General features: G+C 40.0%; 1 protein-coding gene across 4 annotated transcripts in view; it reads left to right on the forward strand.

Annotated features, from left to right (window-relative positions):
• Window positions 1-823: 823 nt before the first annotated feature.
• The window catches only part of rilp (Rab interacting lysosomal protein), a 32,027-nt gene continuing 16,217 nt past the window's right edge, over window positions 824-16,633 (forward strand). Inside the window, exons 1-4 of one of the 4 annotated variants that reach the window (XM_060944224.1) lie at window positions 824-1,523; window positions 11,133-11,259; window positions 13,015-13,136; window positions 16,038-16,232. In XM_060944224.1, coding sequence (XP_060800207.1) covers window positions 1,212-1,523; window positions 11,133-11,259; window positions 13,015-13,136; window positions 16,038-16,232 — 756 coding nt within the window. In that variant the 5' untranslated portion in view covers window positions 824-1,211. Of the gene's footprint in view, window positions 1,524-2,710; window positions 2,845-11,132; window positions 11,260-13,014; window positions 13,137-16,037; window positions 16,233-16,633 lie in introns of those variants that run through there. The other 3 variants (XM_060944225.1, XM_060944226.1, XM_060944227.1) reach the window with 3 other exon arrangements.

Here is a 16,633-nt window from a genome sequence, read left to right on the forward strand (position 1 = left end):
TGCCTCGCTCAAGGGCACCTCAGCCCAAGGCCATCCCATATTAACCTGGGGAAACCGGAGCACCCGGAGGAAACCCATGCAGACACGGGGAGAACATGCAAACTCCACACAGAAAGGCCCTCGCTGGCTGCTGGGTTCAAACCCAGAACCTTCTTGCTGTGAGGTGACCGTGCTAACCACTACACCACCGTGCCGCCCTCATCTCATCTCATTATCTCTAGCCGCTTTATCCTTCTACAGGGTCGCAGGCAAGCTGGAGCCTATCCCAGCTGACTACGGGCGAAAGGCAGGGTACACCCTGGACAAGTCGCCAAGTCATCACAGGGCTGACACATAGACACAGACAACCATTCACACTCACATTCACACCTACGGTCAATTTCACCAGTTAACCTAACCTGCATGTCTTTGGACTGTGGGGGAAACCGGAGCACCCGGAAGAAACCCACGCGGACACGGGGAGAACATGCAAACTCCGCACAGAAAGGCCCTCATCGGCCACGTGGCTTGAACCCGGACCTTCTTGCTGTGAGGCGACAGCGCTAACCACTACACCACCGTGCCACCCCCGTGCCACCCTATATTATGTATATACAAAACTTAGTTCTATGTGTCAGCCCTGTGATGACCTTTGCGACTTGTCCAGGGTGTACCCCGCCTCCAGCTTGGATAGGTCCCAGCTTGTCTGCGACCCTGTAGAACAGGATAAAGCGGCTAGAGATAATGAGATGAGATGAGAATGAGACAAAAAAAAACCCTTCACATTCCCTATCATACTGTGACACAGAAGACAGATCTGAACACACCACTCAGTAGCACTGGTAAGGAAAGAAGGAGGATCCAGAAATAGGGAAATAAGCCAGGAGGTCCTTATTGCTCCCAGATCGAGATGTCGGAGTGAACTACAGTATGCAAACCCTGGAGCAGAGCTGTGTAGGTGTAAAGCTGTGGATCACATGTTACAGCGTGTCCACTGGATCAGGTATCACATCAGATCAGCAGGACACACAGCAGGCTGGTAGAGTTTATTAGGGACATATAAACCAGCGTCTGGTTTTACTGCAGTGTAGTCGGGTCAAACTGAAACCAAAAAAGAAAAAAAAAAAAAAAACAAGCACATTCTCGGAACAGCACTGAAATGTCATCCTGCTGCGTTTGTGTTTGGGGGAATTTAGTTTCTTCTTCTCGACTCCTGGTCTTCTGACTCTGCCATGGAAAGCATCAAGCCTGAGAATCAAGACGTCAAGAAGTTTCCTGAGTGTTTAGAGAGGACCATTTCAGCTCTCACCGTGGACGATGTGTACGACATTGCCAAGTTAATCGGCTCGGATGTGGAAAAGCTCATCGACAGCTATGGCAAGACGAGTGTGGAGAGTTTGGTGCCTAAAATAGTGAAAGTCCTGGAGCTCTTGGAGAGTTTCACAGCCAGCTACTACACACAGAAATGTAAAGAAGAGGATCTACTGAGGGCGTTTGAAACACTACAGGTTCAACAGCAGGACTCTTATAAGACAGACACTCGAGTAAGTCTCTCTCTCTCTCTCTCTCTCTCTCTTCCTCCACAAAAATGGTTACACTTTGACAGCCACGTTTTGTTCTGTAGCCCACACTCAAGTGCCCATGTCACGACAGAAATGTAATTTATCCTCGCCTAGCCTAGCCTAGCCTAGCCTTGGCTCTCTCTACTACCTATATAATATGTGCACTCTATAGGTTATGACACAATAAGCTCAGTTTTCCAGGCTGTAATGTAGAGTAGGGAGCCATATTGGATTCAGTCCTGTTGAGTGTGAACACTATTTTTTTTTACAAGCTGCTGCTTACAAGTTTTTCATCATTCAGAAGAATACACTACCGTTCAAAAGTTTGGGGTCACTCTGAAATGTCCTTATTTTTGAAAGAAAAGCACTGTTCTTTTCAACGAAGATCACTTTAAACTAATCAGAAATCCACTCTATCCATTGCTAATGTGGTAAATGACTATTCTAGCTGCAAATGTGTGGTTTTTGGTGCAATATCTCCATAGGTGTATAGAGGCCCATTTCCAGCAACTCTCACTCCAGTGTTCTAATGGTACAATGTGTTTGCTCATTGCCTCAGAAGGCTAATGGATGATTAGAAAACCCTTGTACAATCATGTTAGCACAGCTGAAAACAGTTGAGCTCTTTAGAGAAGCTATAAAACTGACCTTCCTTTGAGCAGATTGAGTTTCTGGAGCATCACATTTGTGGGGTCGGTTAAATGCTCAAAACGGCCAGAAAAATGTCTTGACTATATTTTCTATTCATTTTACAACTTATGGTGGGAAATAAAAGTGTGACTTTTCATGGAAAACACAAAACTGTCTGGGTGACCCCAAACTTTTGAACGGTAGTGTATCTTACACACAGCAGGTTGAAAGTGTCTACTAACTCGGAATAGTGTTTCCAAAGCAAACCAGTCTGGGTTTTTTTTCTCCCTCCTTCCCATAGTTATGAGTGAAATTAACATATATTGCGTTATTATTGACTTACATTGTTTGCACTAGGGCTGCACAATATATCGAAAAAGTATCGATATCGCGATATCATAGTTTGCGATACACGTACCGCAAAAATTACTCAAATTTCGATAAAAGGCACATTTTTCTGTGCCGTCCAATCACATTTGAATGTCAACAAGCGCCGCGGGATAACTCCACCCCCTATTGCAAAACAAGTAAAAGCCTTGTGGTGATGGCGGAAGCGGTAGCAAGTGTGGTGAGACAAACTTGTGTGAGGAGGAACTGGTTTCCAAAAAAAAAATGCACGTCTGCTATTTGGAAGTACTTTGGATTCAGGAGGGATGATGTACTGCAAACTCAGGTACTTTGCAAGACATGTAAAACAGTGGTGGGGCGGCTCACTGGGACAAACACTGATGTACAGCAGCATAAAAACATAAAACCGCGCTCTCTCTCACTCTCTCTCACACACACACACTACCTCTCACTCTCACACACACACTACCACTCTCTCACCCGCATGTGTTATTAACAGATTGTGTTTGAGTTTATGGTGAATCTGTGTCGCTCACCTTCATCTCCCGGGAGCCGCTGAAATTGCCATTTTGAATGCTTTATGTTAATGTAATGTAGTTTTCAGTTTTTTGTTTATTTCAACTTAAGACATTTTCTGCTGTGCTCAAAAAAATTAAGAGATTTAAAGATGATTGATGGACACCATTGCAGGTGTAGCCATGTTTTTCCAATAAAAAATAATGTTGGAATGGAAGCAATGCATTGGGTGTTTTTTTTAAATGCTAGATACAGGGCAGAACGGCGAGTAGAGGTAAGAAAAACATTATATATTTAATTATCGTGATACATATCGATATCGAGATATTCAGTCATGTTATCGAATATCGCATATTTTTCTGATATCGTGCAGCCCTAGTTTGCACATCTGATCATTGTTTTATTTTTGTATTACACTACGTATTTTGCGGCGGCACGGTGGTGTAGTGGTTAGTGCTGTCGCCTCACAGCAAGAAGGTCTGGGTTCGAGCCCCGTGGCTGGCGAGGGCCTTTCTGTGTGGAGTTTGCATGTTCTCCCCGTGTCCGCGTGGGTTTCCTCCGGGTGCTCCGGTTTCCCCCACAGTCCAAAGACATGCAGGTTAGGTTAACTGGTGACTCTAAATTGACCGTAGGTGTGAATGGTTGTTTGTCTCTATGTGTCAGCCCTGTGATGACCTGGCGACTTGTCCAGGGTGTACCCCGCCCTTCGCCCGTAGTCAGCTGGGATAGGCTCCAGCTTGCCTGCGACCCTGTAGAAGGGTAAAGTGGCTAGAGATAATGAGATGAGATGACTATGTATTTTGCACTACATTTACCTTTGTTTTGTACTATACTGGGTGTTATTGTTTTTGTTGCTTTTGCTTTTGGGCAATTCCATGTAAATGTCAACCTCACCATGCAAAAATAAAGCAACATGTAATACATCAAAACCACTCCCAGAGATATCACCTAGGCCTGTATTTTACAGATGTGAATAAGTTGAACCAATTTGTCACAAGAATTGTTCCCTTCGCCTTCACTACTTTAGCTAATGACACGAATAACTTTGATCATGTACAATTCTATATTATTGCCACAAGCCACAGAAATGTATGCTAAAATCCACAAAACAGCAAAACAATAGCCATCCTAAATATCATTTAAGAACTTTGATAGTTTTAGCTGATATTTAGAGAGTTTTTCAAAGGGTTATGGTGGTTAAATTGCTGATTTTCTAAACATATGCCATGTCTATTTCAGACGCGTCACATCCATAACAGAATTTCGTCACATCCATAACGCTGACTTTTCCTTCCGAAACTCTGCATAAATACAAAATATTTTAAACAAAGATTTTTTAATATTCACCTTGGACCCCTTTATCAAATGGATATCTCCATTTCGACATTAGGTTTACAATTTCACAGAGTTTGATAAAAATGTACAGTCACCCAAGAAAAGTGATACTTTTTCTGTCACATCCATAACGCATCTTTTATTGGGATTTTCTGGCATGCCCTAGATGTACTATGGGAATTGTTCTTGTTCTATCACTTCTCCAGTATGGTACAGCCTTAAAATATGCAACACCTGTTTAAATACTGGGAGACAATAAAACATGCACTGGGTCATTTGTTGCCATTTTGAGTTCAAGTGTCACGTCCATAACGCTGGAATTGCTCTTTTATTTTTGCACTATATTGTCTTTATGAGGGCGGCACGGTGATGTAGTGGTTAGCACTGTCGCCTCACAGCAAGAAGGTCCAGGTTCGAGCCCCGTGGCCGGCGAGGGCCTTTCTGTGCGGAGTTTGCATGTTCTCCCCGTGTCCGCGTGGGTTTCCTCCGGGTGCTCCGGTTTCCCCCACAGTCCAAAGACATGCAGGTTAGGTTAACTGGCGACTCTAAATTGACCGTGAGTGTGAATGGTTGTCTGTGTCTATGTGTCAGCCCTGTGATGACCTGGCGACTTGTCCAGGGTGTACCCCGCCTTTCGCCCGTAGTCAGCTGGGATAGGCTCCAGCTTGCCTGCGACCCTGTAGAACAGGATAAAGCGGCTAGAGATAATGAGATGAGATTGTCTTTACTGGGCGGCATGGTGGTGTAGTGGTTAGCACGATTCTGGGTTCGAACCCAGCAGCCGATGAGGGCCTTTCTGTGTGGAGTTTGCATGTTCTCCCCGTGTCTGTGTGGGTTTCCTCCGGGTGCTCCGGTTTCCCCCACAGTCCAAAGACATGCAGTTAGGTTAATATGGGATGGCCTTGGGCTGAGGTACCCTTGAGCGAGGCACTTAACTCCCAACTGCTCCCCAGGTGATGCTAGCATGGTTGCCTACTGCTCTGGGTATGTGTGTGTGCTCATTGCTCACATGTATGTGTTCACTGCTTCAGATGGGTTAAATGCAGAGAGGAAATTTCACAAGTGTGTGATGAATAAAGTTGTGCTTTCTTTTTCTTTGTTCTTCCGCCTATTTATTTATTTGTAATTGGCAGAGGTGGACAAAGTACCCCACTTCATTACTTAAGTCAAAGTACACTAAGCTGTAGAACAGCTTATCCTGTTCTACAGAGTCGCAAACAAGCTGGAGCCTATCCCAGCTGACTATGGGCGAGAGGCGGCGTACACCCTGGACAAGTCACCAGGTCATCGCAGGGCTGACACAGAGACAAACAACCGTTCGCACTCACACCTACAGTCAATTTAGAGCCACCAGTTAACCTAACCTGCATGTCTTTGGACTGTGGGGGAAACCGGAGGACCCGGAGGAAACCCACACAGACACGGGGAGAACATGCAAACTCCACACAGACAGGCCCTTGCCAGCCACTGGGCTCGAACCCAGGACTTTCTTGCTGTGAGGCAACAGTGCTAACCACTACACCACTGTGCCACCCCCAAAGTACACATCCCACTGGTCAAATGTGACTCCGATACAAGTGAAAGTTGTCCAGTCAAATTTTTACTTAAGTTAAAGTACTGAAGTACTTGCCTTTCAAAATACTTAAGTATTAAAAGTACATTTTCTGTCAACGCATTGTTGTATTATTGCCACAACGCTTACAAAACCAAAGATAGAAATGTGAATTCAGAAAATGAATGCATGCTGTGCCATCATGGTAGTTTAACGTTAAGCTAGCTAGTCAGTGAAGCTCCACCTGACATGCTAGCAAACTCTTTTCAAACTTAAAATAATATTGGGTAGCTAACACTACTAGAAAAGAAAGATTTCGACATTCTGTTCATTTGGCAAGCTTATGCTAAAACATATTTCTGAAAGGACTTCAAATAAGTTAACGTTATTCACGTTAGCGTAACTCTGTTTTTACATGCTAACTAACAGTGTCCAAGTTAACTAGCTAAGTGTAAACGTTAGCCGTGGACAAGGCTATGGCAACTTGGCGGGCAAATCTATAGAAAGTCATTTGACTAACCAGACTGCATAGCTACGTTTGCAACATTATTGCTAGCTCTAAAAGCACAGACAACTTTGTTGCAAGCTTTATCTTGGAACAAAACTTTTATATACTTCAATATGCTTCTGCAGGTTGGAAGGCGAGTTTTTGTAGGCCGTGCTGTGGTTTGTTTTCGGCAAACATTTAAAATGAAACGAATCTTTATTCCTTTCAGAAAACTGAAACATGGGTTCTAGCTATAGAACCATGGGTGCGTACATTCCCCAAAAGAACCGCCTCCTTCCATTCTGCCATCAACTGATCATGCCAAATAATGCTGCTGAGAAATCACTGAACTTGATTTTATACAGTCTATGGACGTGGCGTGGCCCTAGTGATTACTGGTAGTCTGTCTCAGTGTCACCTGCGAAAAAATCAATCACGTTTTAGAAAAGAAAAGAAAAAACATCTACTTTCAAAGCTGCTTCATAGTAACGAGTAACGAGGACCTTGAAAGAAATGTAGTGGAGTAGAAAGTACAATATTTGTCTTTCAAATGTAGTGACGTTAAAGTCATAAGTTTCTAAAAAAAAAAACCTCAAGTAAAGTACAAATACTCAGAAAGTGTACTTAAGTACAGTACTCAAGTAAATGTACTTCGTTACTGTCCACCTCTGGTAATTGGCATTCATGGTGGACAGCAAACTAAGAATTTCATTGTGCAAGTGGACATGTCCTTACTGTGCATATGACAATAAACACTTTGAACTTGAACTCATGACCACTGGATAACTGTGTGGGATTTTAATGTCAAATGTAGCCATCAAGCAGCAAGAAATCAAATAAACAAAACAAGTCCACTGAATTCAGAGCCTGAGCCAAAAAGCATAATGTTCAGGCTGTCAGGTCTGCATGAAAAAAAGTACAGAGCAGCCAAAGTTACAAAAAGTGATGTTTTTTTAATTATCCTGTGAGAACACAAGATAAATAATTTTCAGTAGTCTTCTTCTTTTGGCTGCTCCCGATTAGGGGTCGCCACAGCAGATCTTTCGTCTACACTGCTCCCTGTTTTCCGCATCCTTCTCTACCACTTCCATGTCCTCTCTCACCACATCCATGTATCTCCTCTTCGGCCTTCCTCGTTTTCCTGTGCCTGGCAGCTCCATCCTCAACATTCTCCTTTCAACATGCTCTGTATTTCAGTATTTACTACTGAAAATCATTTTCAGTAGTAAATACTGAAATACTTTTGTCAATAATAGTCATAATGTTCAGATTTAAAAGTGTAAATGAGATTTAAGGGCACGGTGGTTAGCACTGTCGCCTCACAGCAAGAAGATTCTGGCTTCAAATCCATCGGCCGATCAAATCAAATCAAATCAAGTTTATTTGTATAGCGCTTTTAACAATAAACATTGTCGCAAAGCAGCTTTACAGAATTTGAACGACTTAAAACATGAGCTAATTTTATCCCTAATCTATCCCCAATGAGCACGCCTGTGGCGACGGTGGCAAGGAAAAACTCCCTCAGACGACATGAGGAAGAAACCTCAAGAGGAACCAGACTCAAAAGGGAACCCGTCCTCATTTGGGCAACAACAGACAGCCTGACTATAATATTAACAGTTTTAACAGGTATAACCCTCAACTGTCCTCATGGGGCCGTCCTTCACAGGAGCGGTGCGATAAAACTCCGACCAGACACAGGGCACCAGGATGGATCAAGCAGGTCCGAGGGGCAGAAGAGGCCAGCATCTCAATCCCAGGATCAACATCTAACTCAGAGGGACAGATTGGGGGGGGGGGAAGAGAGAGAGAAAGAAAACACAGGTTGTTAGGTATGCCCTAAAAATGACAAGTATTAAATCTGTGTGGTAGGCTCGCAGAGACCGATGAGGGCTTTTCTGTGTGGAGTTTGCATGTTCTCTCCGTGTCAGCGTGGGTTTCCTTCCACAGTCCAAAGATATGCAGGTTAGGTTAATTGGTGGCTCTAAATTTACCGTGAGTGTGAACGGTAGTTTGTGTCTCTATGTGTGTGTCAGCCCTGTGATGAGCTGGCAACTTGTCCAGGGTGTACTCTGCCTCTCGCCCATGGTCAGCTGGGATAGGCTCCAGCTCCCCCCGTGACCCCACACGGATAAGCGGTTACAGACAAAACAAACAAACAATGAGATTTAAGAGGGTCATTTGTGCTATTTGCTTGATTTTTGCTCACTGGTTTGTGTTTGTATGGGGTGGCATGGTGGTGCAGTGTTTAACATTGTTGCCTCACAGCAAGAAGGTTACGGGTTTGAACCCCACAGCTGACAGGGCCTTTCTGTGTGGAGTTTGTGTTCAAAGACATGCAGGTTAGATAAAATACCCAGTCACTGGGGTTGTACGAGACAGTGCGTACTTGGTGCTGGTCCCAAGCCTGGATAGATTAGGGAGGGTTGCGTCAGGAAGCGCATCTGATGTAAAACCTATGCCAAATCAAATATGTGGAACAGATCCACTGTGGTGACCCTGAATGAATGGGAGCAGCTGAAAGAGGAAGAAGGGTTGCTTTCATATAGATCCCCTGAAATCGTAAAAAGTGATTTGGAAAAAAATAATAAATCTTGTACGCACAAATCATTATCTTGGGAGCACAAGTTTATTTATCTTGTGTGTACAAGTGATAGCTAAAAACAAACAAACACCCAAACAAACCCCAAAACGAGCTAATATCACAAATGAACACATGACCCTCTTAAATCTCATTTACACTTTTAATTCTCAACTTCACACACATCACATCACATTATCTCTAGCCGCTTTATCCTTCTACAGGGTCTGTAGAGTCACTGTTGTGTGACTCCATATCCTATCCATGGTTTAAATATATATTTTTTTCATAAGAAATCCACAATATCTTAGTTAAAATACACATTTTAGTCGTGTCCCTGGGTTTTTACTCAGTCCTGTTACCCAAACATATTACCCCATCTGACAAATTTCGGACATTCCATAAATCACATGCTCAACAGGAAGTTACATCAGCTGTGTCTTCTGAAGGCCATGGGAAGACCAAAAGTTAGTTCTCTCATTTACTTTTCTGTATATTTGATGATTTTTTAACTTTGACTGATAAGGTCAATGTCAACATACTGTCCTGTTACTTAAATTATTTCTTAGATGATATTTGTTTATTTTAAAAATACAGATTTTTGGTAAATCACTAGAATGTGCTAAGTGTGGTCATGCTATTAGCGATGATGCCATATGTGGCTTAATTCCATGTATTAGCTAATCCTAGGCTAAAAATTCAGTCCTGTTACTTTCAGTCCTGTTACTCATATAAAGAGTAACAAATGAAAAAAATGCAGCCATCTTTGACTTCCAAACCTTGTAAAAAAATAAATAATGTAGCCTGAGGTTGACCAATACACATTTTGAATAGTTAAATATGTGTGTTATTATAATCAGTGTTGAAAAGATATAACAAATTAAGTTTAATTTGGGAGTGGTACAACAAGCAAATGGCACCCATTCGGTGGAATGTCCCATATTCTATACCCATTCCAACTTCTTTGTAGTGTTACAGTCGGAAAAACACTTCCAAACATCTGGCATTTTACCTGCTGGAATTAGAACAAACTACCAGCCATTTTTTAGAATTTGCATACGGTATATTTTCATAGAAAACATACTTCTAACTTTATTTTGGTTGTTTTATTGTGTACACCCCAATACAACAATAGTACTCTAGTACAATATAGTATAGTACTGCAGTTACAGTCTCTTATTTCTATCAATACATTTAATCTCTTTATTCATTACACTTTATTCAGTATGTTCTAATCATCACCATAACATGCGTCTATAATAAACAATCCATTTACTCTTTGGAATCATAAATCAGCTTACTGTTTGACTTAAATTGTATTACTGAGTTGCGATAAATCCCTTTTATATAATTGATGTTATTTCTTTATTGCAGTTGTTTTTGTTATTACTTTTTGAGTTAATTCTGATGTTTGTCTATCAGAAATTTCTTCATCACTATAAATTGTTGTGCATGTGTATGTCTGTTCATAACCCACATACGTGGTCTCTTTTCCTTGACTAAACACTGGAAATATTGATAGAAACCTATATCATAAATTTTATCCCCTGAATCCCCCTTGATCAGATTTACGTTTCTCTGTCTCATAGCAAAGCTTTAATGTTAGTTTCAAAATATCGAACATGCTTTGAGATGAATTGTATTAATTATTCAGTAAATTGAATAAATTATAAGCTGGGGGTTTAAGGGGTTAAATATGTCAAAACATAATGCAAATTGTGTATAGTATTTTAATATATATTTAAATGTGTAATTTTGTTCTCAAGAAAGTTCAGCTAAAAATACATTCTGGTTATTTCCCTTGAGCAGTTATCTCACAGTTTCAATACCACTGAAGTAATATATGCAAATAGCCCAACCCCCAGCCTGCAGACAAATTCTACATGTGGCACGAGTTAAAAAAAAAAAAAATTCCACAGGACAAATTAAAATCCCAATACTGGAAGTTTCAAATTCTAAACTCAAAATATTCGGTGTGATCTGCGAGGCATACACAGCATGTGAAAATTGTTCAAAGTCATGCAGCTTGAATCTTCTGTCAAGAGTGTTTTCCGACACTGACTGACTGTGTGTGTGTGTGTGTGTGTGTGTGTGTGTGTGTGTGTGTGTGTGTGTGTGTGTGTGTGTGTGTGTGTGTTGCAGCAGGAATGGCAGCAGAAGGAGCAGAAGTGGAGGCTGGAGCTGGAGGCGTTGCAGAAGGAAATGCTGCAGCTACAGGAGGAGAACCAAGAACTGCTGGGTCGTCTGCAGAGTTCCCTGTCTAAAGAAGGTGAACTGGACAGAAGATACATTTTCACTACTAACACCAATCACACGCACACACACTCTACGCTTCTAGGACAGAAATCAGTGTTAACACTGCTGCATTACACAGTGTTTAGATATGGTTAGGTTTTTTGAAATCTTGTTTTTGGCAAACATTTAGTCTTCTGGAGAAGGTGAATTGGCGGTGGACTGCAGTTGTAAAACAACTGTATTTCCTTGAAGAGCAATTGATTAAAAAAGAAAAAAAAATCAAATTGCACAAGCATAACATGCCCTGATATTCACTGTGTGGGCTTTGGTAATATATTTTAACTGCTAGTTGTTTAGTCACATGAGTAAGGTGTGTAGGTCTTGACTCACCAAAGCGACTTACCAAACTCCAGAAAGCTCTTCTAACTTTGCATGAATATCTAATGTTATCAAGTTCTTATTCAAAGCAATCATTAGTTTAACTATTATTAGTTTTCAGTATTTACTGACGGAATTTAACAACAGCTCTGAGATGTTCATTATAAGTGAATTTAAAGGAAAACAAAATAAATTTTTTTCTTAGTACAGGACAATGTTGAAATTGTTTTCTGTGATAATCATAATTATTTTATCCACACTGATTGGATATGAGCAATCATGCACTCTGATTGGCTAATCTACTACTAGGCTATCAACTCATATACCATGAGTAGAGGAAAACGAAATGGTGGAGCGTGTTGCACCAACCGAGGACGAAATAAAAACTCTACTCAAAAACAAAACCAACAAAAATATTTTTTAAAAATCAACAAAATATGGAATAAAAGTATTTGATGGTAAGAATGGATCTTTTTTTTTTAAAGAATTATTATTATAGCATTTTTTTCACAAATTGCTACTGTTATTTTGCTGGTTTGCTTACATTCTAAGCGGAAATTATTTTGTAGGACATTTTGTCTAAAGTTTTTATTTATTGAATTTGCAAAAAATAAAGATAAAACTGCTCTGTTTCTCAAAATCCAGTAAATGTGGATAGAATAAAAAACAGTTATTCCACTTAATCTCGTCGTACATGGTTTATAGCCAACTTGGCGCTATGCACTCGTCAGCTATCAGCTCATGTACAACTCGATTTCATGGAATAACTGTAAAATATTTTAGAGATGCAGTGGATAAGGATTAGATTATTAATGCTGGAGCATTCCTTTAAGGTTGTTGTTCATTTAATGTAGCTGTTTTTAAGAAGAAGAAAAACAACAACACCAACAACCACTTTATTTATCATACGTACACTTAAGCACAGTGAAATTCCTCTTAAATGTGAGTGAGAGTTTTTCACTTGCACACATGCAGATTGTTCAGTTATTAATTGATAGTTACAGGGGAAAAAATTAGAATTATACACAAGTGTATCATTCATTCATTCATTCATTCATCTTCACTAACTACTTTATCCTGATCACGGTCATGGTAGACGCCCTGGATGGGACCCCAGTCCATCTCAGGGCACCGCACACACATTAACACATTCATTTACACCTAGGGCCAATTTATCATAGTTAATCCACCTACTGGCATGTTTTTGGAAGGTGTGAGGGAACCTGGAAAATGTGGTGGTCATAAAAATTGGGAGAACATGCAAAACTCTACACAGACATTAACCTGAACTCAAGGTTGAACCAGGGACCCTGGAACTGTGGGTGTAATAATGGGTGTAATAATACTGATTTCTCTCACTGAGCCCACTTGGCATTATTTCTGTTAACAGTGTTTTACCTTGTCTCCTCAGACCGTACACAGCGTCAGGAGAGAGAGGTGATGCTCAAACTTAAAGACGTGGTGGATAAACAGCGTGACGAGCTCAGAGCCAAAGTGCTGGAGATATCCAAGATGTCTAAAGAGGTGGAAGCGGTATGGCAATAAACACACACTCAAATATACACCATGAGGGCTGCACTGAAAAAAATGGCCTGTTAAATTAACACAAGAAAATCTTGTACATCGGTTGCACTTATTAAAATCATATCCACTAAGACCAATTAAGTCATGTTCTGTTTGACTGAACATGACTTAATTGGTCTTAGTGGATATGATTTTAATAAGTGCAACTGATGTACAAGATTTTTTTGTGTTAATTTAACAGGCCATTTTTTTCAGTGTGTATTCAGAGTTTAGTTAAGCAAAATTTAGACCTCAGAATTAACTACAGACTGAAGTGCTGGTTGGGCAGTTGTGCTTGAGGAGTATGCATGGAGTGAAGTTTGCTCCAGATAAAGGTGTGTCTCAGTTATTGGCAGTGTGAACAGTTACAAATATGCGTCCTATTATCATTTTTGCAGACTTTACAATGATATAATTTCCTACTTTTACTCCGTTACTTTCAGCAGCATGCCAGTTGTTACTTATCACTCTGAAGTTGAAGAAAATTGGATTGGATAAAATACCTGAACATGGCACACTTTCAAACTGAAGCAAAACAACCATACGCACCTTTTCACAGGCTGAGAAAGCTATAATGGCTGTCTTTTTACAGTGGCTCCAATCATATGCATTTTATATATGCTATTTAAAAAATGTGCTATTTAAAAACAATACTCAACGATATATACAGAGATTAAATGCAAATATTTCCAACAGCCCTCTTTTTTCTCAGATGCACGTTGCAGATAATTTCGAGCGTTTCATCTTATCGATGAGTACTTTTTTTTTTGAATGGGAATGTATGTCATGCATGCAGGAATACCTGCTTAAATAGAAAAAAAATATATTTTAATTTCATAACCGTGACCATATCATAGTTCACAAAAATATTTACTTCAGAATGCCTTTTTAGAACTAAGTTTACAAGAGTAGCAGACTTGAAGAAGAAGATGATTAATCTGAAATCCATGATTTCATAATTGACAGGTTCGTTCATGTCCTGCATTGTAGCCTGACGCACCCCTCAGATGGCAAGGCACTGGTGAGCGTTAGATGCGTACCATCATGTTTTGGTCTGCGGTCAGAGAGGTCTGTAGAAACTGGTAATCAGAATAATATAACTAAAATAACTCAGTAATTTTACATTTGATGCTCAAGTACAGGAAAAAGCAGCTACCTTTGTACTTTAGCTCAAGTAGAAATGGAAATAAATGACTTCTGTTTTTACTGCAGTAGCATGTGACCCAAGGTAACTATGAGTTCATGCAAGTACATAATTTTTGCATGTTATTGGTTCACCAGTAACCACTGGTTATTGGTGAACTTCCTTGAGCTGTAAATTTAGTATCACTAGCTGACTGTTTGTTTGTTCTCATCACAATATTCCCCCCTGAAAAAATGTTTTGAGCAATGTAAATACACAAAAAATATTAAACCTTTTTAACCAATTTACCTTTAGTAAAGAGCCAAGAACTGAACACACAAAGTACAAATAAACACTTCAGGTCTTGATGGCAGGAATTCTAGTTTGTAATGAATTAAAAAAAAAAAGACAATTAACCAACCAACCAACCAACCAACCAACCACCCTGCTATCGGTGTTACCTTACGGGCTGGCATTAATGTGTGTTCATTCAAGGTTATTTAATTGATACTTATTTGCATATTGACTAGGAGAGTCCATGACTTTCAGCCTAAATATATTCTAAAATGTATTTTCCAAAATTCTCTCTTGCTTTTATTGATTGCAAAAAAGTGTGATCAGTTTGAACCATTCACTTTTTTTTTTACTTTTGGCATTTCCTTTCTGAAAATTGACAAGTTTAGCTTGAAGACAAATACTTGTTCTAAAGTTGGTTTTGTGCACCATGTAAAAAAACCACGGCGCAACCACTGAGGTGTGAACGACACACAAGAAACCTTAATTATCTGAACAGACCAACCAGAATATCAAGATCAGCTAGTCATATCTGAAAAAAAAACTCCCACATAAAGACTGCTATTTAAAAAAAAACCCCAAATGTCACTAAGTCAAGCACTAATGAAGAATATGTTGGCTCACCTTACCCCAGGAATCAAAGGCTCATGTGTGAGATGGTTGTTGAACTGTACTGTACTGTACTGTACTGTAATGTGTTATGTATTTCAGATGAGTTCAGCTTCTGTCTCGCAGCCAGCAGTGTGTTTTGTAAGAAGCAGATGATAAACTCTCAGGTTACTGTACACCTGGCAATATAACACAGTCAAAGGCCAAAAGCTAAACTGTAGCCTGCCACACCTTTGAAAAGAAACGAGTCTGAACAAAAGTCATCTCCACACAGATTGTGATATTTTTTTTTCTTATTTACTTTTTATTTTTGTCAAATATTCCGACATTTGCACAATGTGTTTTTCAGAAATGGTTGGTATGCAGCATTCATAAAGCACTCTCTCAGTGTTTTTAAAAATCGACACACACTCAAAAAAAAAACATTGGATTTACTTAACCGAGTTATGGCAACCGGTCCCACGAAACTGTGTTAATTTAGATGTATTGAATACAGTTATGTTGAGTTTTTCAACACATAACTGTATTCAATACATCTAAATTAACACAGTTTCGTTGGACCGGTTGCCATAACTCGGTTAAGTAAATCCAATGTTTTATTTTTTTGAGTGCAAACATAAAAATTGCAGCGAGTAATCCAGTGTTAGTCAGTGAGTAATCCAACTTCAATTGCTTAAACTTCAGATTAGAACTGACTATCTATAATATAGCATTACTATAAAAGAATTGTATGATTGTATGATATCATACATGTTTTCCTGTTCACTATAATATATGTAACATATTGTTGATTATAAACATAAAATAAATGTACACATATTGTGGTGGTGTTTTTTGTGTGACAGCTTCAGGAGCAGTTGGATCGCTTTATGAAGATGAACGGAGAGCTTAGGAATAAACAGAGCATGATGCAGGCTCAGCTGAAGAGCACCGCAGAGAGGAAAGCAGACCTCGAGGCTGACCTGTGTGAGAAACAGAAAGAGATCGAGAGACTCGTCACGCAGCTGGAGCAGGCCAAGGCAAACACTGCTCCTAACACGGTAATAACTACTGGTGTGTGTGGGTGTATGTGTGTTGCCTGTTTTGTACGTTAGCCATTAAGCAGAAAGCAAAAAAATTATAAAAATAATTTTAAATAGATGACAAAGTTGATTACAAATCTTCATAAAGTAAAAATACAGGAAAGCTCACGTCTTGTGGTCAAATATTACATTACAGGCATTTAGCAGACGCTTTTATCCAGAGTAACATACAATATACCCAAAGCAACCTGGGGAGCAGTTAGGGGTTAGGTGCCTTGTTCAAGGGCACTTCAGCCATTTCTGCTGGTCCAGGGAATCAAACCGGCAACCTTTTGGTCCCAAAGCTGCTTCGCTAACCTTTAGGCCATGGCTTCCATGGGATTTTAATAATTTGAAAAAGTTATTAAAAGGCTACTCAA

The sequence above is a fragment of the Neoarius graeffei genome, chromosome 17, assembly GCF_027579695.1.
Source record: "Neoarius graeffei isolate fNeoGra1 chromosome 17, fNeoGra1.pri, whole genome shotgun sequence".
NCBI lineage: Eukaryota > Metazoa > Chordata > Actinopteri > Siluriformes > Ariidae > Neoarius > Neoarius graeffei.